General features: G+C 43.2%; 1 protein-coding gene across 1 annotated transcript in view; it reads right to left on the bottom strand.

The window, feature by feature from the left end:
• FASN (fatty acid synthase) overlaps positions 1 to 21249 on the bottom strand; it is a 41293-nt gene extending 20044 nt beyond the window's left edge. Inside the window, 18 exon segments of the mRNA XM_079323355.1 lie at positions 88 to 168; positions 455 to 646; positions 1002 to 1177; positions 1611 to 1726; positions 3288 to 3491; positions 3782 to 3916; positions 4316 to 4410; positions 5820 to 6009; positions 6834 to 7021; positions 7371 to 7830; positions 10231 to 10365; positions 10604 to 10719; positions 11145 to 11267; positions 11694 to 11894; positions 12736 to 12909; positions 14408 to 14560; positions 15366 to 15512; positions 21110 to 21249. Of these exon segments, the coding sequence (XP_079179481.1) occupies positions 88 to 168; positions 455 to 646; positions 1002 to 1177; positions 1611 to 1726; positions 3288 to 3491; positions 3782 to 3916; positions 4316 to 4410; positions 5820 to 6009; positions 6834 to 7021; positions 7371 to 7830; positions 10231 to 10365; positions 10604 to 10719; positions 11145 to 11267; positions 11694 to 11894; positions 12736 to 12909; positions 14408 to 14560; positions 15366 to 15492 (2866 nt within the window). The 5' untranslated portion in view covers positions 15493 to 15512; positions 21110 to 21249.
• Between the last annotated feature and the right edge of the window lie 2300 nt (positions 21250 to 23549).

The following is a 23549-nucleotide window of genomic DNA, read 5'->3' on the forward strand; positions in this document are numbered from 1 at the left end:
TAACAATAAGAACAATCATTATAATTGTTTATAAATAATAGATTTTACTAAGAACCACATATATACACTTACACTTCCTTCACTTACCACTCACAGCAAGATTCCCATTTCCTGACACCTCAAAGCAGCGGGAAGCAGGCATGAGTCTTACTTCCAGTTGTACTGATCCTGCAAAAAACATTGAGTAAGACAGGACTGTGAGGTCATCTAGTTCTACCATCCTCAAGAAGAACTCTTCCTTTCACTACGTCTAGACTCACTGCTCAAAACACATAAAAAGATGACCATAATGTATACTACTTGACTGTATGAATCCATTCCTTCACTCAGTCATACTGCACTCTTCTTTTACAGTCTCCTGCATTCCTCCTCACTTTTCCTACACATTCCTTTCCTCTCACTCCCTCCATCTTCATTACACAGTAGTGCAGTTATACCAGCACTCCTCACTCACCCTTTTTGGGAATGATAGTTGCCTGATGAATTGTGACATCTTCAAACAGAACAGCCATTTCCTCCATGGCCATGCCAAGAGACCGTGCCAGTGTTCGCCAAGCCAACACCAGGTACCCAGTTGCTGGGTACAAAACTCTGCCATCAATGCAGTGACCAGTCAAGTAGTGGTCAGGAGAGTCAGGACTCACATCTGTCAAAGAACAAAGAGCAGAATAAAAATAATAAAAACACTTGAATAGAGAGGTTTTTTTCCCCCCATCGACATCAAGAAGATGTTCTAGTTTCTCCGACTATCCTGCCCGACAATATGCAGCTCTTAAAATTACTTAAATTACTTAAATTACTAAAGCAACAGAGGGTCTCAATTTGTTCATGTTCTCTCCTCCCATTTCAGAAGAAGGCTTTTTTTCAATCCTAACCAAACATTTAAGCTTCAGAGACTGGCTTCCAGGATACTGTTTTGAGTACTCTTTTCATAGTTTTACAAAAGGAAACACCCAGGTAAAGCAGGAAAGTGACAAACAAGTAATAAACCAGCAACACACCAATACTGTAGACTGAACCAGACGCAGAGCCTTTGGAACCTCCTGGGAAGTCTTCAGCTTTCGGAACATCCCAGTCCTGACTGTGGTCCCATTTGATATATGGAGAAATAAGGGGTGTTCCCACAGGTACAGGGTATTCCACAGATGGGAACAAGTTATTTCCAAGAACATTTATCCTGTAAGACAAAAAAATCAAGACAGTGGGGAAGGGAGGGTAAAAAATAGTATGGAAAAAACTTGATTATAATACTTAAGAGGTCAGGCAGTAACTGGTCTCAGACTCCATGTTTGAGATGTACCATGAGCATTTACTGCAGCCAAATTTGTAATTAACAGTCTGTAAGATGTAAAGTTTATTTCCAGAAGTAAGTGCCAGGTTCCTAGGCCTTTAAAATGGGACTTATCTTTAGAAAGCACCTTCCCTGCCCAAGCAGTCTCTAACCCACAGAAATACTTCACAAGTGAGCATGCTAAGTATGTAAAGCACAAATGTACCTCCCATTTTTTTCAAGGTTTTTTTAAGGAATCTTTGAATCCATGTGAGGACATGCATACTAGAGAACATACACTTCCATTATCCCACTCACCCTCCTCCCCTAGTCTCCTTACCCAGTTACATGAATCTTTCCAATCTGTGTTAGGAAGAACTCCAAATTATTTTTGTGCTCTTTCTTCATCAAAGGTAGAATGGTGCAAGTTGGTTTCAAAGTTCTCCTCAAGATAGCCTGGTCAAGCAGAATCCATAAATCACTGGTGGAAGGCATTACTTACTACTTTGTCTCTGAGTTTTTTTCTATAGGTCTCAAACCACTTATGTATCTGTGCCAAGAGTTCTGTGCTAGCTGCTGGCACATATACCACTTTAACAGGGAAGAGTACCCTTCCAGCAACCCAAGGTGTTGCATATCTGGTAATGCAGAACCTATAGAATATTAATGTAATTTTGCCAAAACACAAATATCCCTTCCCAAGTAGACTGTGAAGCAAAATCAAAACCTGCACTTGAAGAACTGCAAAGTCATGTTCTCACATCTCCCACTTGCACACACTCCCTTCCCAGGAGCAGCACCTTCTAGTCTGAACCATCTTAGAGCATTTTTCAAGGAAAAGCTATTAGACCAAAACATTCAGCCTTGAATACCTGACCCAATTTTTATCTTCTCCTCAATTTGACCCTGTGGTCTTTACATGGGAAAAGAAAGGAATGGAAGAGAAAAATCAGAATACTCTCAAACTCAGACAATGAAGTCTTAGTCACTTGCATTAGAGTCCAAAATAACTCGATGATTTCAACATGAGGTATACAGTCTCTTTATCGAAAGAGTATGTGCCCAATTTAAAAACTATACTCTTGATTCTCCCTTTAAGTCACTTTCAACGCATAAGACTAACATGATACAGAGTAAAAATGCACTGGATTGAAACTCAGAAGCACTGTGTAACTTTTCATCTTGATTCATGAGTAACTGCTATTCTTCCTAAGACTTAGCCTCTTGCATGCCTCTAATCAAATAAAAAAGCCCAGTCCTTGAGACATAAGGGACAGACAAGACCATACCACTAATCCTGAGGAGCTAGTATCTCCCAATGCACCTCAGGTTTTGCATTCTTTACTATGGAGCTAACTCCACAAGAATCAACTTTCATAGGCTGGGGAGAAAGGAATAATGATCTGATCTCATTAGGAAAAGGAGTTTAAGAAGAAATAAAGTTCCTGTGGTCTCAGAGTACTTGGTCTAGAAGAGGGGAAAACACCACCACCATCCACCACCTTTTAGGACAAAACCTCAACCCAAATTCAGTGTACAGATGCTAGCAAATTTTTTTCATAGAGAAGGTCTTTTAAGTCTTTGCATCCACTGTCATTTTTGCACACACTCTCCATTAGATCCAAACAATGAAATGCTTTCCCTACTCCTTATGCACTCCAGAATGCTGGCTATCAGCTATCTGAAGTGCATAGGAACAAATAATAGCAGTAATGAGAACGTCTGTATGGGGAAGAAGTCATGTGTTAGGGATTTTTTATTTTTATTTTTAGTATCAACACACCTCCTAAAAAGCCACAAAGAAACAAACAAAAATCCAAACATTAAGACTGGAAAATGCTCAGAAGTACTGAAGGAAGTTTCTGTTCTCAGAACTAGGGTGCAAAAAAAAAAAAAAAAAAAACCAAAACCAAAAAACCCAAACCTGCAGTCTTCCTTAGTCCTCATACTCTCAAACTCCTTGCAGCAGCATGATACCATCAATATAGTGTCATACTGAAACAATCAAATACAATACCTGTAAAAGAGCATGTGGAGCAATCTCTACTACAACAGCATTCTCTGGAATATGCTTCAGACCTTCGTGGAACAGCACTGGATTCACTAGGTTGTTCACATGGTACTCTGCAGAGGAGTTCCTAGCCAGATCACCTTGCCACTGAGATTCAGGGATAGATGTACTGATCCATCGTGCTGAGCGAGGTTTAGGGTGTGGAATGACCTACAGACAGTCAAGGAAGAAGGACAGGAGGAAGAGTTACAGGTCATAGAGAACAATATGATAAGCAAAAGCAAACAGCTCCTCCATTTCTCCCAGGCTGACTGCTCAGGACATCCTTCTTCTGCTCGAGGCCAAGTGATTTCAAACATTAGATCTTGCAGAGGTCTACATGCTCTTCAAGAGATTTTCTCTTCCTTCTGAAAAAAGGAGTTCCCTTAAGGTGAACATAACCTACAGTCAACCAAGGTGCCACAGCATAAGCCCTGCAAGCCACAGTTTGGCAATATTACCTTTTTCAGTGCACTGAGCAGTGCTGGTGCAATAGATGCCATGTAATGGGAGTGAAATGCGACGCCAGCACTGCGCACCTCCTTTGCAAACACACCTTCTTTCTTCAGTTTGGCTACAAACTCATTCACAGAGTCCTAAGAAGAGGAATATAAGTGAACTGAGAGAAATGATCACAAAATACTTGGGATCAGTAGAAGGCACCATAGTCCCTCTATAGCCTTCATCAGTTGCCATTTAAGGGGAGCCATAGCAGGGATGAGGGTACTGCCCTTCTCAGTCTTAGCATTTATCATTGTCTATGCCCATGGATGTAAGAGATTTTATTACTAGCTTACTGAGGCACTCATATCACTTCCTCTCACAGAATGTTTGACTATGTAAGTCTATACGAAGTATTAGGTCCACCCCACCACTTCAATCCAGATCCCCTTTGCAAGCAGGTGAACTCTAAGTAAGCTTCATGCTTTTTTCAAACCTGAACTTCACAGGTCCCACTCACAATCCTGGCACACACTGTATCAGTAAATGCTCACCAGGGGCCCTGAAATAGTGACAGTGTCCTCAGAGTTGTGACAGGCTGGTACCACAGTCGGAGGACAGCGCTGCTTGCATTCCTCCCATGTCAGACCTGCAGAAGGAAGACCACAGGACAATGAAAGCGTTTCTAGCTATGAGCCTTGTAAGAGAAGGAAATCTTAACCGCAGAGTCACTGTGCTCAATTCAACACTGTGCGAAAATGGAAAGTACATGCAAGAGACTGATGGATATCTCCCCCTCCCCTCCAAAGCAATTCTGCAAAAGCTAAGGATATTTACCCTAGAGCTTTAACATGACATTTATCACAGTTACGCTGAATGCAAGAACAGAAGCCAAATCTTTGCACCACCCCGATAATGAATGAGGCAGGGGTAACCGCCACACTTTCAAAGAAGCTACAGAATTGGCTGCTTAGTCTCATGTTGCCATTAGTTTCTAGGAGTCAATCCCACCTGCTCTCTCCCCTGTTCTAGCTTGGATTGCTCAGAAACACAAAATATCCACAGAAATCAGTAACTCTAGTGGCATGCTAGGTTGAAGCATCTGGTCATACATTACACATATATAAATCACAAGAAGAACTTAAACTCAGCATCAGATTATCAAAAACACACTATATGCAGCTTTTCAAGTTCTATGGTAGGAGTGTCATTTATTTAATCTCAAGGGAAAAAAAGTTAAATTAGGTAGGTAGTCTTTTGTAGAATTACTTAAGCCAATATACTGCATTATACCTACCACAGCTTTTCTCCTAAGTGTTTCAGGTTTTAATTGACCAGTGTGTCCAATAAGAAACAGAAGAACAACAGTGCTACCAATAATAATTTTACTTTTAAACACCTAAGTCACTATAAACCTGCACCACAAAGCAAAACTGCTGGGTCCAAAATTTTACCTGACAGTGGGCAAAACTATGACTTACACAAACACAAAGCAAAGCCTGTTCAGGAGAAAGCTTGTTCCTAAGTGCTATTAGGCCGTAGTGAATTCCACTAGCCAGCTGCCCACTGCATCATAGTGGCTTACTGTTTTCACATCTCATTACTCTTGCAGACAATCAGAAGTCTCCTTTTGAAAAAAATTACAAAAAACAAAACCAACCAACCAACCAACCAAAAAAACAAACCAAAAAAGAACACATACATCTGTGTGTGTGTCATATCTATCAAGAGCCAAAAAACTCAGTGCTTTACATTTTCATCTTGTTTCAAGGTGATTATTTATCAGGCCTGTCATTGATCAGCTGACAATAAATCTCTCCATTTCCACTTAAATTTGGATGGTTACCAAGACTCTGATGTACTCCAGGACAGAGATCACTACAATTTTATCCATGTAAATATTTAAGAACCTGTTCTACATCAGAAGAAAACAATGAAGAGGCAACAGTGGCCAAGATTTTACAGATATGATTGTTTCAGAGATCAGTTTTCTCCCAGTGGCATACTACAGAGATCACATGCACTTCCCTGTATAACTTTTGGTAAGGGTGCACCTACCCACAGCAGCCATTCCTCCAGGTGGCAGTTTGGCCTCTTTAACACATCGTCCCCGCCAGTAAGCAGCAAGAATGGCTTCTTCATGACTTAAGGAGTTGTCTGCATAGCCACAAGCTAGCTCTCCCACTGAGTGACCCAAAATCCCATCGGGTTGCAGACCTGCAGCCTTCAGCATATCAATCTGAGCAATCTGCAAGCAGAAGATAGATTAGTGATTCCATGCCAGAGTAAGCAGGTGTCAAACCTCAAAGGTACACAGCAGCAGCAAATACATAATAAACTTTTTGGTACAGACATTCTTGGCCTCACTGTTTTTCTTTCCCCCCCACAACTACAGCTCCATTCTCCTTTCAAAGCAATCCCAAGAATCATCATGCAATTCCAGTATTGTGTGGGCCTCCTCACAATGTAATTTTCCACTAAGAAAATATTTCCAACAATGAACACGAGGCTGCCAAGAATGTGTCTGTACAAAGAAAGGGGCAAGACCAGCTCTCCAGACCACTTTAAAAGCTTGGCCTCTAGTTTATTAAGAAACCATAAATACCACATTGACATTCAGAATAATGAAGAGGCTTTATTCAGCTTGGCTTAGTTCATTTGCAGAACAAATTTCAGAAGATATTAAATAGAACCTTACTCCTCGACACAAACATTTGCCTAAAACTTAACAGCATTCCTAAATCTCTTAAAGGAAGAAACTGCCACACAGATAGGCATGCAAAGCAGTTCAGATCAATATTAGTCCAAACATCTTGTAAGAAAAAAGCAGTGAGGCCAAGAATGTCTGTACCAAAAAGTTTGTTATGTACTTGTAAGTGGCAAAGCCCAAAACTCTCAAGGGCACACACACTCCCTCCACTCAGATATTTCCAACTGCTGCCACTTGCCCATTACACAAAACAAGCTTCCATGAATCGGTATAAAGCGTTACCAGCCAAACAGATACATTAGCAGAAGGTGCTTGTGTGGATTGAGTCCACTACTCCCCTCCACTAGCCCTTTGAGTCTTACCTGAATAGCAGCTAGTCCAACAAATGCATGAACAGTGTCATCAAAAGTGTTCTCATTTGCTTGCAGCAGCAGGTCTGAGACCTTCAGGCCTGTGTTCTTCAAAGCCTCATCTGAACGCAATATAGACTGGCGAAACAGATCCAGCTTCATAAGGCTCAGGCCCATGCCCTTCCACTGTGTTCCCATGCCTGCAGGATAGGCAAAGAGAAAGTGAACTTTCAGTAATACTCTGAAACAGGAGTAGACACAACACACTTCCTATGGCAGTTAAACAATTCTAACTAAGAGCAAAACATTGTACATTTCTTACATTCTCTAAATTAGGCACTGCTTTTCATTTTGCTGGACTTTGCTATAATCAGAAGACAGTTAAGTTGGATGGTTTTGATAAAATACAGAAAGCACGAGGCAGTCCCAGAGTTGCAAAATATTTCCTCATGCTACACTGTAAAATAACATTAGAGCACAGAATACAATTGTTCAAGCCCCAGATCTAAAGAAGAGTGGAAAAGCCTGGACTCAGTGCTGCACACCTACCTGAGCATATGTACCAGAGGGGTCTACCAGATGCTTGAACTTGCTGAACCTCTTTTATGTCACTTTCGGTACCAACCAGCGTGTAGCCCCTGTAGGGCATGGAGGACACAGGAACTGCAGAGATATCGCTGAGCAGGCTTACAAATGGGCTGCATCCTCCGTGTTTTCTGCTCCCTTCAATTAGTGCTTCCACAGCTTCCTGGGTTCTGCCAGAAATCTGAACCAGCCTTGGCACATTACCAGTCTCCAGAGGCTGGCATTTGTTCTTATTTGGCCTCAGAATGACATGAGCGTTAGCACCTCCAAAGCCAAAAGAGTTGATACCGATAAGGCCACCTTTCACTGGTGTTGGTTTACAAACTACCTCCAGAGAGCCATCTTGTAAGGCAGGAATATCTGGATTTGGGATATTGAAATGAAGATTTGGAGCCCACAGCCCATGCTCCAGAGAGAGAATGACCTGAAAGAAAACACAGAGTGTTCTGTGCTCCACACTGTCTCATGACAAACATTGTTCTGTTGTTACTATTTTACTACAAATGACCATATAGTATATTCTGAAGCAGTTCTCTAGCAGTTTGGATAAAGGGACATTTCAGAGAATAGCATTATTGATGTTACTGAGGTAGCAGCTGCATCACCTAGGCAAATTTTAAGACCGTGCAGAAAGTCAGCAGGGAAGTTGACAGTAGAAGCATAAAAGTTTAGCTTTCAGTCTCTTTCTAACTGGCAAGCCATGCAGTCTTGTTGGAAAAGCAGCCTAGGTACTAAGACTGTCACATCATCTTTTTCCCCTTTCAGATCCCATTCCTTTATCACATTCTACTTCATCCCTCCCCAACCACAGAGAGTCACAAATCTGCTTCCTTATCACAACAAAATGCTTCTTTTTCTTGTTCTGCTGCAAAAGAATCAAGCTGAAGCACTGGTAAAGAAGTCTGCTTGCTGCTTTACACCTTTTGCTGCCTTCCTGATTGACAAAAGCAGGAATAGCAGACTGGGCAGAACTGGCAGACCCAAAAGAAAATACTGAAACAGTGTGAGGACCAAAATATCTGTGCCAAAAAAAGCAAGAGCTCCCTTCTCTCAGTACCTTCTCTCTACATACAGCTCATGACACCAAGCCCACATTTATCTGTGGAACAAGCCCAGCAAATTGCAGACTACAAGGTTAGCTGCAAACACTGTGTGCTCTGTATGTTTGACAGTTCCTTCATCACCCCAGAATGGTCAGAGAGACATAATGTCTTGGTAGCTGCTCTTCCAAGCTGACTATCAGACATGGAAGCCTACCTGGGAGAACAACCAGCCTAAGTATATGACTTCAACTCACAGTCAACATGTTTAAAGCTGTAATCTAAGTATTTTCATGCACACTGTCCTACACCAAAAATACAATGCACTTCAAATGAGCTGCTGCTTTACATTGATAGATATTGTACTTTTAAGTTTGCCATGGCTTCTACCTAGGTTTGAGAGCACAGTACAGTAAGCATACCACCAAGTGCCACCCAAAAGCTTTGTCTTTGCTGCAAAGCAAGTGATTAGACAGGCTGAGTAATTCAAAGATGCAGGCGAGTTTTTCCTTCCTTACCAGCATTTGACTGAAGAAGCCTTGGTAAGCTTTAGTTTCATTTCTACCTATCCATATAATGAATAGATTTCCTATAGATTCCCTTCAAGTCTGAAATTTGGTATTTTCAAGATCTAATTTCCTGATATGTCACATAGCAGCATTTTATGGAATTTCAGAAGAAAACATTTACACAAATTGCAGACATCCTGAGACAGTTACTATCTAAGAAACACTGGGTGTGGTATAGAGATGGGGGCAACAGTACCTCAAAGTTATAATCCTGTCCTGACGGATCACAGAACTACAGTAAACAAACTGTTTGTTACATACAACACAATATGGATTGAGAGGTTTATTTCATGACTAAGCTATGATTTCTTCTATGAAGAATGTGTCAGTCAGAGATAAAGGCACTAAAAATCCCCTAAACTTTCCTTTACGGAGAGACAGACACTGCCATCACCATGCAGGTGAGGCTATTCACAGTAAGTTGTATTTGGCCCACAAGTGACTACTTTGAAGAGTCTAAAACTAGCAATGGCTGTGCACGTGACTTTGGTTTGAGGGTTCTATGGTAATAGGCTTACAAGCAAGTGTGAACATTAGCTAGCTCTCTGCTAAGCAGTTTAGCAGCCAGGGCCAATAGATGACTGTCTGCCTACAGCAGTAGTTAGCAAGCTGGTTGCTAAGACAGACAGTTATTCATGCTGGTAGCCTCATCCCAGAGAACTCACCTGGCTTCTTGCCATCCTAAGAGAGAAGAGGAAGAGATGATACATCCCTGACAGAAAGCCAAAAGGATCAGCTGCTCTTTTGGCACTGAAAGCCCACACTGCCTTTCATCTTTTATCACGATCAGCTACTCCAAACATCTAAATCCCTCTACATGTACGTGCCTCAAACCCAAGTGACTTGCAGCACAGTTCTACTAGAAGGTCCAGGATTGACAAAGTAATCAATAAGGATTAACAAAAGGATCCCAAAGCCTTCATTCTGAGCAGAGCTACACTCCTACAGAGTTCCGTAGGAAGTGGCAACTGAAGTATGTGCATACAGCAGAAAGCCACCCAAGTATTTATTTGGTGGTTTGCAGGACAACCACCTGAGCTTTTTAAATTATTCACATATGACACAAGTAGTTAATGAGAAACACCTGAGTTCTTATCGTTCTCAGTGAACGTTTTACTCTGCAACAATGCATATTTTCCCTAAAAGAAACAAATAAAACCCCACACACTGGTGTTCCCCACCATCCCAAATTTTCTTTCTCAAGCCTCCTGTTACCTTGGCTAATGCAGCAAGCCCTGAGGCAGGTTCTGGATGACCCATATTTGACTTGGTTGATCCAATCAACAGTCGTTCCCGTTCACAATCACAGAAGATACCTGTAATGCTATTTACTTCCTGTGGATCTCCAACCTAGTAGGAACAGAATCAGAATGGCTATTAGCCAGCACTTCCAAAACACACCCAACACAAAGAGAAATCTGAAAGATTATGGTGTTGGGATAAAGTCCAAAACTAGTGAAGCAGAACATATTCTACTAATTGGTAGAAGGCAAAAGGGTTTTACTTTGGGAAAACAAAGAACAATTTAATGGAAAAGTGTGGCAAGTGATGCAAGGGAAGAAAACAGTAACTAGGGGACCATGCTGACCTTGGTGCCTGTCCCATGAGCTTCAATATACTCCACTTTTTCAGGTTTGATGCCACTTTCCCTGTACAAAGATCTGATCAACTGCTCCTGCATCGCTCCAGATGGGAATGTCACACCTAGGATCAAAATTATCATCAATTCCACACTCCTATCAGTGCTTCCTGTTCTGATTTTAGCATCCTTTCATTTGCTTTGGGCTGCCAGGTCCCTTCCCAAAAAACCAAATTAAACTCAAGAGCTTTTCACCATGTCCTTAATGATCAGTGCAGAAGTTACTGCAGAGATGTCCTGAGGAACGCTAAACTAGCAAGACAACATTGTTATAACTTCAGTACAAACCACCACTTCTCTCCTTTAAGCTCTTTACAAAACAGGGTCCTGGACTTTGCATTATCAAAACCAGAAAAAGAAAACAAACCTGCAAACACAAAAAACCATTTCACATATCTAAAGAACCCTACAACAGACCTTTTTTTTATGGCAAAGACTCTAGACTGAACAGTTCTGTAGGTATATCAATTTTCAGCAGCTTGAGACCTACCTTGCTCCTTAAAGCCATCAGTGTTAACTCCAGCATTTACTATTGTGGCATAGATTCTCTTAGCCATAGATCTCTTGGTCAAAAGAACAACAACAGCAGCTTCAGAGCGACAATATCCATTTCCTGAGAGCAGAGAGAGAATGAGTCATGACTTCTGCTCTGCCTTGCAAAATGCTGCCAAACACCATACAGTAAGATTACAATAGACTGTTCTTAAAATCTGACATATCTATTTCTTTTAAAGAAAAATTTAATGACCTAGAAAGACAGAGTGCTCATCACAAATGACAACAGAAATTCTCTATCAAGAGACAGTGAATTTTTCTCCCCAGAGGCAGAGGGACAAACTATATGGTATCAGTTTGTTCCCCGCAGTTGTTTTCCAGGTTCGATGGAGGATGCAACGTAGCTCAGGTACAGGGTATGCCCCAACAGCACACCCTGGAACAACTACAAGGTCAGCTCTCCGCTGTATCCAAAGAGTAGCTGGTCACAGACTGTACTGTAAGTTGCTCTCATATAACATAAGCTTTTGTACTAATGTCTTACCTGAAGCATCAAAGGCCTTGCAGGCACCATCAGGACTAAGCAGACCCAGTTTCATGAACTGCACAGATGTGTTAGGTTTCAGCAAGAGGTTGACCCCACCTACTAGGGCTGTACTGCACCGCCCATGACGAATTGCCTTATAAGCATTTTCCAGAGCGACAAGACTAGAGGAGCAGGCTGTGTCAACAGTTAGGCTTGGTCCTTAAGAAACATAAGGAAAAACAACATTAATATCCTAGATTCTTCTCCAAAGACTACAGGACTACAGGTTAAAAACTCTTATTAAAGAAGAGTTGCTTCAGAACATAGCAAATAAACCTGAAGCAATGCGAGGCTAGAACTACCATCTCTGCCTACTTACAAGGCAAGGCATGAGAAAAATGGGAAAAATGAGAAAAAAAGATTTGCTTTAAGGGCATTTTAAAAACATCTGTCTCTCCATCAAAAAGAGAACACAGCTTTACAGGCAAGTGTCATCTGATTACCCATTCTCGTCAATACAAATCCCTTGCCCTTTCTGAATGTGCCCTTGCCATTATCTCTGTTATCTGCTGCAAACCACGTAAATTTCCATCTCTCTATTCCCTTCAACACCATACATGGATTAAATCATACCCATGCCTTCAATCACATTATTTCTGTGTCTCTTCTACTTTTTCCACTTTACTCAAAAAAAAAAAGCCAACTGCTACAGTCTGGTCTAGCTGACTTCATGTATCTTGACACCAAACAGCAGTCTAAAGGCCAGAAAGGATTGAAGCCTTTTCATAAAGGCTTCCTGATACCACCATCTTTCAAATGAACACCAACTGTGCCCAGCAGCAGCAGCAGCTGAGTTATAAAGCCTTACAGGGAGTCATATCATATAGTCACTATATATTTTTAGTTCTCATATGCCTCCTTAGAATAGTTACACACTATTTTTTCTTTCCAAAAGGGGTCTATGCCATAATATCCATCCCAGACCTCTACAGCAAGTGTGGTACAATTATGTTAAAACTGCAATTGTTGATCAGCACTAACAGGTTTGGAGGACACTTACCTTTTAAGTCATAGAAGTAGGAAATCCTGTTGGCAAGCATAGCACGCTGACAGCCAGTCATACTGTATCCCAAAAGCTCTTCTGGATCCTGGCTAAGAGCTTCGGCAGCTTCTGACCCACTGGCACCAACCCAGACACCTGTGTCTGTGCCTCGAAGGGTGCTTGGATTAATACCTACAGGGATTGGAAGGTTGATCACAGTAAGCAAAATGAGAGGCCGACGGGGGAGATAACAGGTACACTGCTCCAGTTCACCAAAAACTACCTATTGTCCCTTTCTGGCATGCCTGCAGCATTGTTCCCTTACCTTTACTAACCTTTTAACTGTTTCAAGTGCAGACCTTATGTGTCTTACTTCAGAGTCTATCAGAACATACTGTGCCCTGACAAAGGTTTTCAGCCTAGTTGGGCATTGCTGGAGTCTTGTGTAAAAAAAGTGCATGGACTACAAAAAGTACAAATGCTGACAGGAGAAGCTAACAGCTGACTTCCAGTGCAGAGAAAAGGAGCAGACTGAATGGGAGAAAAATCATGGCACATGAAATGTCATGTGAGCACATCAGTATCCATCTCCAGTGGAGATCGGGGTACAATACAAAAATGAGAATTCTTAAGTACAAAAATAGCCAACAACCAGAACAAGAAACAACTTTGCTCTAAAAAAAAAAAACCACATAGAGAGGTCAACTGTCAGAAATCTCTGCTGTTTCTTTTCTGAATATTCTGTTTGTCTCCAGGATGCCTGAAGCACAATTTCCAGAGGCTCAGAAGCAGAGAAGCAAAAGTTTATTTCATTAAGTCACAGAATCACAAAAATGTGAAGTGTTGGAAGGGACCTTAAAAGATCATCTAGTCCCAACCCCCCCACTGCCACAGGCAGGGACATCTTACACATCTTACACCAGACTGCTCAAGACCTTATCCAAGCTGGCCTTGAACATTGCCAGGGTTGGGGCATCCACATATGTTCCAATACCTCACCACCCTGACAGTAAAGAATTTTTTCCTCATATCTAACCTAAATTTGCCCTCTTTTAATTTGTAACTAGTCAGTACTAGGCGGTTCCAACATTTTCCCCATGTGGTTATGCTCTGACATGAAACTGATTGACATGAAGAATAAACTTCTTGGCTCAGTGGGTGAGTAACTCAAAACCTCAAAACACTGGCAGTGATAGAAGAGAGAGGCTCCTGTTTCTGAAAGCACACTTCCTAGGAAAATCTTCTGTAGAAACAGATCAAATGCTACAGGTTTTCCAAGAATACGGCCAATAGACAAGAATACATCAGGAATTCTTTTAGACCATAGATGAGAATTCTAACCAAGTCATCCTTCTTTTCCTCTTACAAAGGAATTATTAGAGTAGAGCAGAACATAGAAAAGCTCTAGAGCTGCTGACTGTGTAAGTGATTCTGCCATACTGCTTGCACCATATGATGCAGGTACAGATTTGCTGGCAGCCAGCACTGATTTCCTTGTTTCCAGTCCAGAGACAACAGCTTTGTTCTAACCTTTATACTGAGATCTAGTAACCCCCACACTATGTCTTGGAGCTCCTCTCTAATGTAATGGTTTTGCCTTGTTAGAGTTCTCATCACACAGATGCATGTCTGCATGTTACACAGAGATAATACAGCTTAATTTTCCCTCTTCAGTCATTCATCCACTTACCTCCATCCAAAATGGCTTCATACGAAACTTCCAAAAGCAAGCGAAGTTGAGGATCCATTGTATTAGCTTGTTTGGGGTGAACTCCAAAAAAAGATGCATCAAATTTGCTTATGTCCTTGAGCTTTCCATTTCTCCTGGGCAGTCCATAAATTCCTGTGAAGAAAAACTTGACACTGAGTCTGAAAATACACCAACCATGAAGCAGCTACAAGTTGAGAGACACAGTACAGAATGACCAGAGTTGATTTTCAATTGCACATGAAACATCACTCCCCTATGCAGCATCCAGAGGGCTGCATGAGTATCTACCAACCTACCTCATGTGGGAATGAGAATGCTGCATTAGCAAAAACCATTGTAAGGGTTAGGACTCCCCTTGCTGTGGCAGCAAAAGACATCTATCTAGCTTAACCATTTTTGCTTTGGCAAGTTGTACCAAGCACATATAGTCTAAATGGTGGTTCCAGTCAGTCACCAGTTAGAAGAAAAACAAAAGCTGCTTTTGACTTCTCAAATCACTAGTTTGAATTAGGTAGACATGTGCCAAACACTTCAAAAGGACAATCAGACAAAAAAGGAACATTGTAAAAAGTCACAAACCACAGGACTGGAATCCCTATGCTACTTTTGAACCCTGAAAAATGTCAAGGCTCTCTTACTGTCACAGCTATCAGGAACACGTACAGGATTAATGTTGCCTACCTGCTCTGTCAAAATGCTCTTTTATTTTAAAGTAAGCTACATATTATTTATAGTCTGCTACTGCACAAGATGTAACAGCATAAAATGGATTGCATGAGACCTTCATAAAAGTATTCTGTTACTGAATTTCTTGATGATCTATCAGAAGTTAATTCAGGTCTGGCAGGATTTCAATCTCAAATTATCTTTTCATAGTATAATTCCTCTAAAACACTCAAAACTCAGGACTCCAAAAGGAGGGACAATAAACACTCACCTGGTTTCCACCTCCGATCATCCTCTGTGACCATATCAACTCCATTAAGCAGGTTCTCCCAAAATTCTTGCAAGTTCTCAGATTCTGGCAGCCTTCCTGCTATGCCTGCAATCACCACGTCCTCCATCTCTTAACTTCTCCCTGTTGCTGCAGTCCACAAAGCAGTAAGGCTAGTAAGATTTCACAGAGGAAAGTATATGTGTCTTGTCTTCCTGACATGTTGTGACAAACAAGTGTATTTGCAGGAACACCCACACAGGAACAGCCCATAGTCTCTACTATTAAAAAAAAAAAAAGAAGAAAAGATATCCCAACTAATAAAATGGAAAATGGACTGTAAGATCCATGGGGTTGATAAGGATGAAAAAAATGATCCTAAAGGAGCATCAGGCCCTGATAACCACCAATTTCTATATGACAACCAGAAAATGAGTAAATCTACCTCTACTAAATGCAGAGCCTCTGTGAAGTCAGCAGAGAATAAAGATTAACATGCTAGAGCAGAGGTGGGTGGAGAAATTATGAAATACACATAGTAAAATACATAATTACAAGACAAACCTAACAGGTAGCAAAACAAGTTTTACAATCATTCCAAACTTAAATGCTAACTTAAGAATCAATAATCAAAAGATTTGCTGGATCTGAAAAAGAAATTCCAAACAAACAAAACTATAAGATTGTACAAAACCACCCCCACCAAATAAACAACACAACCCGAACCCCACCAATTAACTCTGAGCAAACAAAAACCTGACCAAAAACCCAAACCAAACTTACCAACCGATAAAAAAACCAAACAAACCCCTGATACATACACACACAGGAGAAAACCTACACAAAGCACAGACTACAATACAATTTAGCATTATTTAAAATGCCAAAGCCAAAGAATTAAGCATTACACCTGAAGTGTTTCCTAACTGGACCCTGCACTGCCACATGTTAAAAGAACTGGCAGTGTGAAACTGACTACACCTGATGGAGGGTGGTGCTTTAAGATTCGGCAGAACAGATCTGGAATACAAACAGGATGAAAAACTTCACCTGTTGTCCCAAGAAATTTGCATTCAAGACCCCAATCTCAGATATCACAAGAGAACATCATGCTGCATAATGTAGCATGGCAGGGCACCTGTATCAGACCACAGCACCAAATGACAGCTTGTAAACTACACTCCTTTATCTTCTATTACAGTAAAAATAGATTAAGAACTTAGTAGAGAGGAGGTAAGTTAACTTGATGTTTCAGTTAAATTCAAATTATAATTTTAGACCCTAAGTAGACAAGTTAAAGGAGTAGGGGAAATACCCATATATATGGTAGGAGTTTTTAAATATGAAAATAAAGGTATGGCTGCAGGAACCAAAGAAATAGTAAGCATTCACAGTACTTCCTCAAATAATCCTCCTGGTAAGCAGGGGCAAAATATTCTTTAATGTGTGGGATTTTAAACAAGTAAAAAACACAAAGAAAACTAGGCATTCAAACAACCACAAGTCTGACTTAAAAACTATGAAGGAAAAGGTTTGTTATGAAAGAGCTCAAGTTTGGCTTCCATCAAGTATTATACTACATAGTGGCATGCAGGCCCATTGCTGAAGTGCTGCTGGTGCTGGATCACCTTCTCCAAAATTCAGGACTAATGGTACTTTCTGATGAGTGCTTGGTGGCTGCTTTTTCGGCCCAAGATGTTTCACCCGGGCATTGCTTTGCAGCCTCTTCTGGGACTTCCTGATGCTTTTGAGCAAGAAGCAGGCCCCTCTTCCACACACAGACTACACTGCTCAGGCAAGGCGACACTTGCCCACAGCTGCTGAGGTTGCTGGGGTGTGCAGAAGGAAAGGAGAGCCCTCTGCACAGCTGAGGTGCAGCTCTGCCAGAATGTAACACCACGGAGGCTGCCCGATTTCTTTCACCCTTCCTTCTTTCAGCAGTAATCTTGATTCAGATCTGTGGAGTAACCATGGAATTATGCAACACCTAGCACTGAAGCAGAAGAGACGATTACTTCACCCAGTCCATTCCTTCTGGGAGCAGAAACAGAAGTGCTCTCAAAGGACATCTTTGATAGATTCTAGGCCTTGTGCTAAACACCCAGGCAACAAAAGGTCTATTCCACTCTTGTTCATTTAAAAAAGGAAACACTAAGGGCCAAATTGAGCAATGTCCTTACTGAGAAACTAGACCCCAAAACTCAAGTTGGCAGTAAGAGGCACAGTCCACTCAGTGCTGAAGAAAGACCTCTCAGTTTTTCCACTTGAACAGAACTAGTAAGTCAGTTTTATTGCTGGCCTCACCACTGTACCTATAAAAACCAACTAAGGGCCACAACTCTACTACACTTTCAGCATTTTTGTGCTGGGGCAGGTAAAGAGAGATCCTGGGCACAAAGTTTACTATTTAAGCTTAATATTTGAGACATGAAAATGATAATTTAAATATGACTCAGTTTTATACTTCAGCTCTTTAGGTGATGATCTCTAGGGAGAGAAATACAATTTCTATCTCAGGGGACTGAAATATGACTTATTTAATTGCTCCTTCCCATCCCTCATCTCTTTCCCTGGAGTATCAGAACAGAATCTATCCAGGTATAACCAATCGAAAAAACCCTCCTTTCAGACAGTGAAGTAATGAAATTTATCAGCAAAACAATTTTTGCCAACTTGTTATGAATGTAGTTGAGCAAGACTATGTCAAAGGTGGAGACAAAGATGCTGCAGTAATCAAAATCCAAAGAACAAGAGCCAAGAAGATCATTTTAACTCGGGTAAGAAGAGCCACAAATTAAAATATTTTAATATACAAAGAACCAGAAAGATTTAACTTGCCACAAAGAGCTCCAAATGCATACATCTAAGATACAAATTATGGATTAAGCAGTAGACAGCAGAGAAGATTTGCTGTTGGAAAACAAGAGTGGTCAGGAGAAGAGTCATGAATATTAAGCCATCCCTGATTAAGCAGTGATTACAGCAGTTGCTACAGCTACCAACAATGTTTTCGGTCCTCCTTGACAGAAAGTTAAGTAGCTAAACCATCTTAAAGTTGATTGACTTTATCCCCAAATGGTGAATCAAATTATTCTTTTACTTTAGAGACTTGTTTTCCATTAAGCATTTTTTGACTATACACAGTGACACAGTACATTGATAGATTTTCAAGTATAGGGCATACCACAGATCAAGAAACAAAATTTATTTCTACAGATGTTTTGAAGGGGATTAGACTACTGCAAACATACAGTCTGCTCCTACTACTGATGAGTGGAGCGTTCAAAAGCAACAGGTCAAAACAGTAGACAAAGATAAAGAGGGACAAACACGGATCTTCTATTTCTTAAGGCTGTATTTTCTGAATCCATCCAACTGACATCTAACACCTTTCTTCCTCAGTTTATTCCATGCATTTGCTTAAATTATGCTGTGTGAATTTTCCTCAGCCAACTTGTGTTTTTAATTGAGTGGAGGGAAGCAAAAACACCACAGCCAACCTTCCCTCCGTCTGCCGAAGTATCAGTGCAGTAGACACCTCAGCTAAGCGTAAACTAGCATCTTGCTGGATTTGCACAATATTTTTTAGCAATTCTGTTGTGTTGCTGACTCATTCCATTTGTGACTAGTAATTACTAACAATCCCTTCTAGTATCAAAGCTACTCTTAAGTTGAGATACTGTTTTCTACTGCATTTTTTTCAGTGTCTCAGTAATTTGGCATAAAAAATTAATCAAAAAAGTATTAACCATTATTTTCCACCATCTCTGGCAGCTGCACGACTTTTTAATAATACTTTTATCTACTGTTTCCCTACAGAAAGAGCCCTCTGATCATTATGCGTATAAGCTTACAGAGGGAAAGAAAAGTCAAAAAAATCCAAAACCAAAAGAAACAAACAAAAGTGAAAGGCAGGGGAGAGGGGGGGAGAAACAGCTGTTCACAAGAATGACTAATAAAACCCAAATCTTGTTTTACCTGATGCACATTTCCTTCTCCTAGACAGGATAAAAATATTTATTTCACTGTTATTATGATAGCTGTCATCATGGTGGGACAGAGTCCTTGAAGTCAGCTCCGCTATTATTTCTAGACAGTCCAAATCTTCATCTTTTTTGGACGTCTCATTATTGTAAAATGAGACACTCATGACTATTCCATAGCTTTCTTCAGCACAGACATTGACAAAAGGACTGTTTTCTTTGTTTTTCAGTATGGCTACATCACAACCCAGGTTTCCTAATCTCTAGCTATCATTTCTAAAATTTGTAAATTACACAAAAACTTCACTTATGAAAAGCTATAATGCTTGTCTCCAAAAAGCCTTTCACAAAATAGAGGCAGATACAGTCTGGCTTTCATTCCTCTGAAAGCATTTGGCTACCATCAATCTGCAGGTTACAGATTCAGTTTAGCAAAGGCCTTCTGCTTCAGGGAAGTATTTGTCCTGTTGACCACAACACCAATGAAAAACAGTAGAGTGTATTTATATTCAAAACACACTGCTTAGTGGGAATTTATGTATATTAGACTTTGCTCATGGAATCAACACAGCTTGGTTGATTCTCAAGTGGTCAGAAGTTACCTGTATAAAAATCGAAGTCCCAAGTATGACTACATAATGTGTGAAAAATATCTGTTCATAACTGCCCTCATTCTGCGAATTCACCCACTAAACGCAGCCTTTCACAATGTATTATTCTTTTCACTTTGTTTCAGGAAAAGCTGAATCCTCTGCTCGTGGGGCTTGAGACATGCTAAAAAGCCCCCAGTGATGGTCTTTTGGAGCATGCAAGTTAATTTACACAGCCTTTATACTGCCTATTTAAATTTAGACATCCAAGTAAAGCTTTTAGCTAGGAAAATATGCATTCAGTATCGTATAGGGCCGTATGCCAGAGAAGGAACGTGGAATAAGAACCAGACAGGTGCAAAAACAGCCAAAGAGAGAAGATGATCACCTTCCTAACAGAATCGCATCTTCAAACCCATACTGGTGTGCGACCACCGGGTTATTTTGTGTGGGCCGCTGGTTTATGCCGAAGTGAGAAAGACCAGCAGTATACACGGCACGTTTTTTTCAGATGGATTTCCAGAACCTACTGGCGAGTCTCCCTTCCCAACATCGGCGCCGATCTCTCCTCTCACAAGCTTCTTCAGCGTGCCCCGACCTTCGCGCTAAGCCGGGACGGCGCGGCCCGGCCGGGCCCGGCGCCCACCTGAGGCAGCGCGGTGCCCGAGCTGCGGCAGCGCGAGGCCGCCAGCCCCGCGGCGGGCGCGGCCCCCGGACTGCGGGCAGCAGGGCCCGGCCGCGCCCCCGACCCCGCTCGGCTCGGCTCGGCGGCGAGGGGTCGCGGCTGTGGCGGCGGCACGGTCCCCGCCCGCCGCCAAGATGGCCGAGCGCCAGCACCACAATGCAGGCACCGTGCCGGCGGGCGGAGCGGGAGGCTGCGTCGCGGCACCTAGCCGCTGAGGTGGGGGGCTCTTCACAGAACCACCGCGCTGGGCCCCCAGAGAGCGGCCCGCAGCAACAGGGCGCGGCGACCCCAGCGCCGGGGAGCAGAACCTTCGGGTCGCGCGGAGCGAGCCCGCGGCCCTCAGCCGAGCCCGCGGACCCTCATCGCCCACCCGGCGCAGAGGGCAAGATGGAGCCTCCCCAGAGCACCCGCGGAGCGCACCGGCCCGCGGAGCTTGGAGCAGAAGCTGCCGCTCTCCTGACCACGCCGCACCCGCTGTCCCGCCGATACCTGCACAGGTGAGGATGGCGTCGTGTCGCTAAGACTCTGTCGTCAGCTCAGTGCGGGATCGGGATGCTGCGGGGCGGGCGCTGCGGGTGGACGCTGCGGCGGCTGGTGCCGAGCTGCGCACGGCCGATACTCCGCGCTCTCCTCACTGTCTCCCTCTAGCTCCCACCGCTATTTAAGCAGTCGCCACCTCCAGCGGCCACGCCACATGGGCTGACAGTTTACGCCTCGCCGCAGTCCAATGAGAGCCGGGGCAGGGCCGCCCCGGTCAGACCCGGGGTGATGCCAACCCCTGCCCGCCGGATCCTGTCCACGGGAGGAGGGGACCCTGGCCAGGCCGGGGCGGACGCAGGCGGACCCCCTTGCCCGCGGCACCGGGCCAAGCTCTCGTGCCCCGCCCCTCCCCGTACTGGAGGCCGTGGAAGGCCAGGCGCTGTGGGCGTGCCTGGCTATGGGCTGGACTGGTCGGGAACGAGGCAGCGCCGATCCCCCGTGGGCGCGGACTTTTCGTGTCCCTCTCCCACCTCCCCGCGGGTGGATGCACTGAGGGGCGTGCGGCACCGTGCCGCGCCGTGCCGGCACCGTGGCTCGGTGGCTGCCGCGGAGGTTCGGCGGGCGCCGGTCCAAGCGCGGTCGGATGGCGCAGCGCTCGCGGCGCACAAAGGGAAGGGACGCGGGGCCGGACGCGCAATCCCGGGCCGGCACCCAAAGCGGAGGCGGGGGCCCGTGGGCGGGGGCGCGGCGCTGCCAATGGCGGGCCCGCGCGGTGTTGCTAAGCGATAAGGCGATGTGGTGACGGCTGAGGGCTGCCTGGGGCCGCGGCCAGAGCGAGCAGCTCCCGTCGCTCTCCGGCGGCGGCGGTCGTTCACCCCGGCGGAGCGCGCTGCCGGGGTTACCACAGGGCAGCGGGCACGCCGGCCGGGGATGCGCTGCCCCGTGCCCGGGCCCGTCGCGCCGCCCTGACTGGCGGAGGCGGAGGGGCGGGCGCCAGCGGCTCCCTCCCCGCCGTGCCCCTGCTACGCCCCCCTTCCCAGCGGCGGGACGGGGCGGATCGCTCCGCGCGTGGGCACCTTTCATCCACTTCCCCTGTGACTTGCACTCCTTCAGTTAACCCCTAAGAGTCATGAATCCGAATTTTCTTCTGTTTTGCCTACGACTGCCACTCCGAAACAAAAAGCTTTTCGGTCGGCGAGTGTGGGCTTGAAGACGGGGATGCGAGAAAGTGCCGTGCCTTGCCTCTCGTTGGTGCCTTTGCAGTGGCTCTGGGCAGAGCCCCGCTCCCGGGCAGCGCTGGCGCTGCCGCTCGGGAGTGCAGCTCCATTTCCACCTTCTCGGGGCAGGCCCTTTGCCTTAATCTATATATTCCTCAACACAGCAGCTTTTAAACCCTTTGATAAGGACAACAGTAAATAATGTCCTCTTTTACCTTTTCAGTACTCTCTGATGTGCCTGAATTCTCTTCTTCATAGGCTTTCCTTTCTTTGTATAATTCAAGAGTATCCACAGTAGTACCTTGCTGCCACCCTTCCAATCTGATTCTTAGAAATCAGTGCCCAGTTTGTTAAATATTTTGGTCATAAGAGGAATATATGAGAAATTTCCTGCTATATTTAGTACAGCCTTAACACAACCTTCCTATTCGGGATATAAGCAGTAGATATTAAATATATAGTAAATATTATTTATCATTATTTATTACTATGCATGTTTTGTTAATTTTCGTACTTACATGCTATGTTCTCAGAAGTACTCTGAAACAAATGTGCAATAACTAAACTACTTTTTTTTCTACAAGTAAAATAAAATTAAACAACCCAACTCTTGAAACAACCCAGCAGTGTTTTTCACTGCTTTAAAGTCCATGCAATCTCTTGTCAAGGGAATATACAATCTTTTCTTACCTACAGTTGACTTAAGGAAACCAGTTTCTCAGGGAAACTGAATAAATTAAAGCTGCATTACTGGCAAGAGGTCTGCATGAAGAGGCATGCCAGGTGACAGGGGAAGGGGGATAAGTGGGACACCACACCAAACAATCACCAAAAAAAGAAAAAGAAAGAAAAACAAACCAAACCAAAACAAAAAAAAAATCCAGAAAACCCTCTAACAAGCAAACAAAAAAACATAGAAACTGCACACAAACCTACATGAAGGCATTCCTTAAGGCTGCAGCCCATTAGTTTGCACCCACAGTATAACGAATAAAGATAAATGTTTTCCAGGTTCAGATGCAGTATTACAAATATCATGGAACAAACTGCTCTTTTACGCTGCTTTTAACACATGCACAGAATCTCATACCCTTGAACTATTGTCCATCTCCATAGGTCAATATTAAAAACGCAGATAGCAAAAAAATTTTCATGATGATCTACAGCTATTATAAAATTTTGGAATCTACACACTGAGTTCTAGAAATAAGCAGTGAATGCTTTTAACTGGT

This window comes from Erithacus rubecula (genome assembly GCF_903797595.1).
Source record: "Erithacus rubecula genome assembly, chromosome: 20".
Taxonomy (NCBI): domain Eukaryota; kingdom Metazoa; phylum Chordata; class Aves; order Passeriformes; family Muscicapidae; genus Erithacus; species Erithacus rubecula.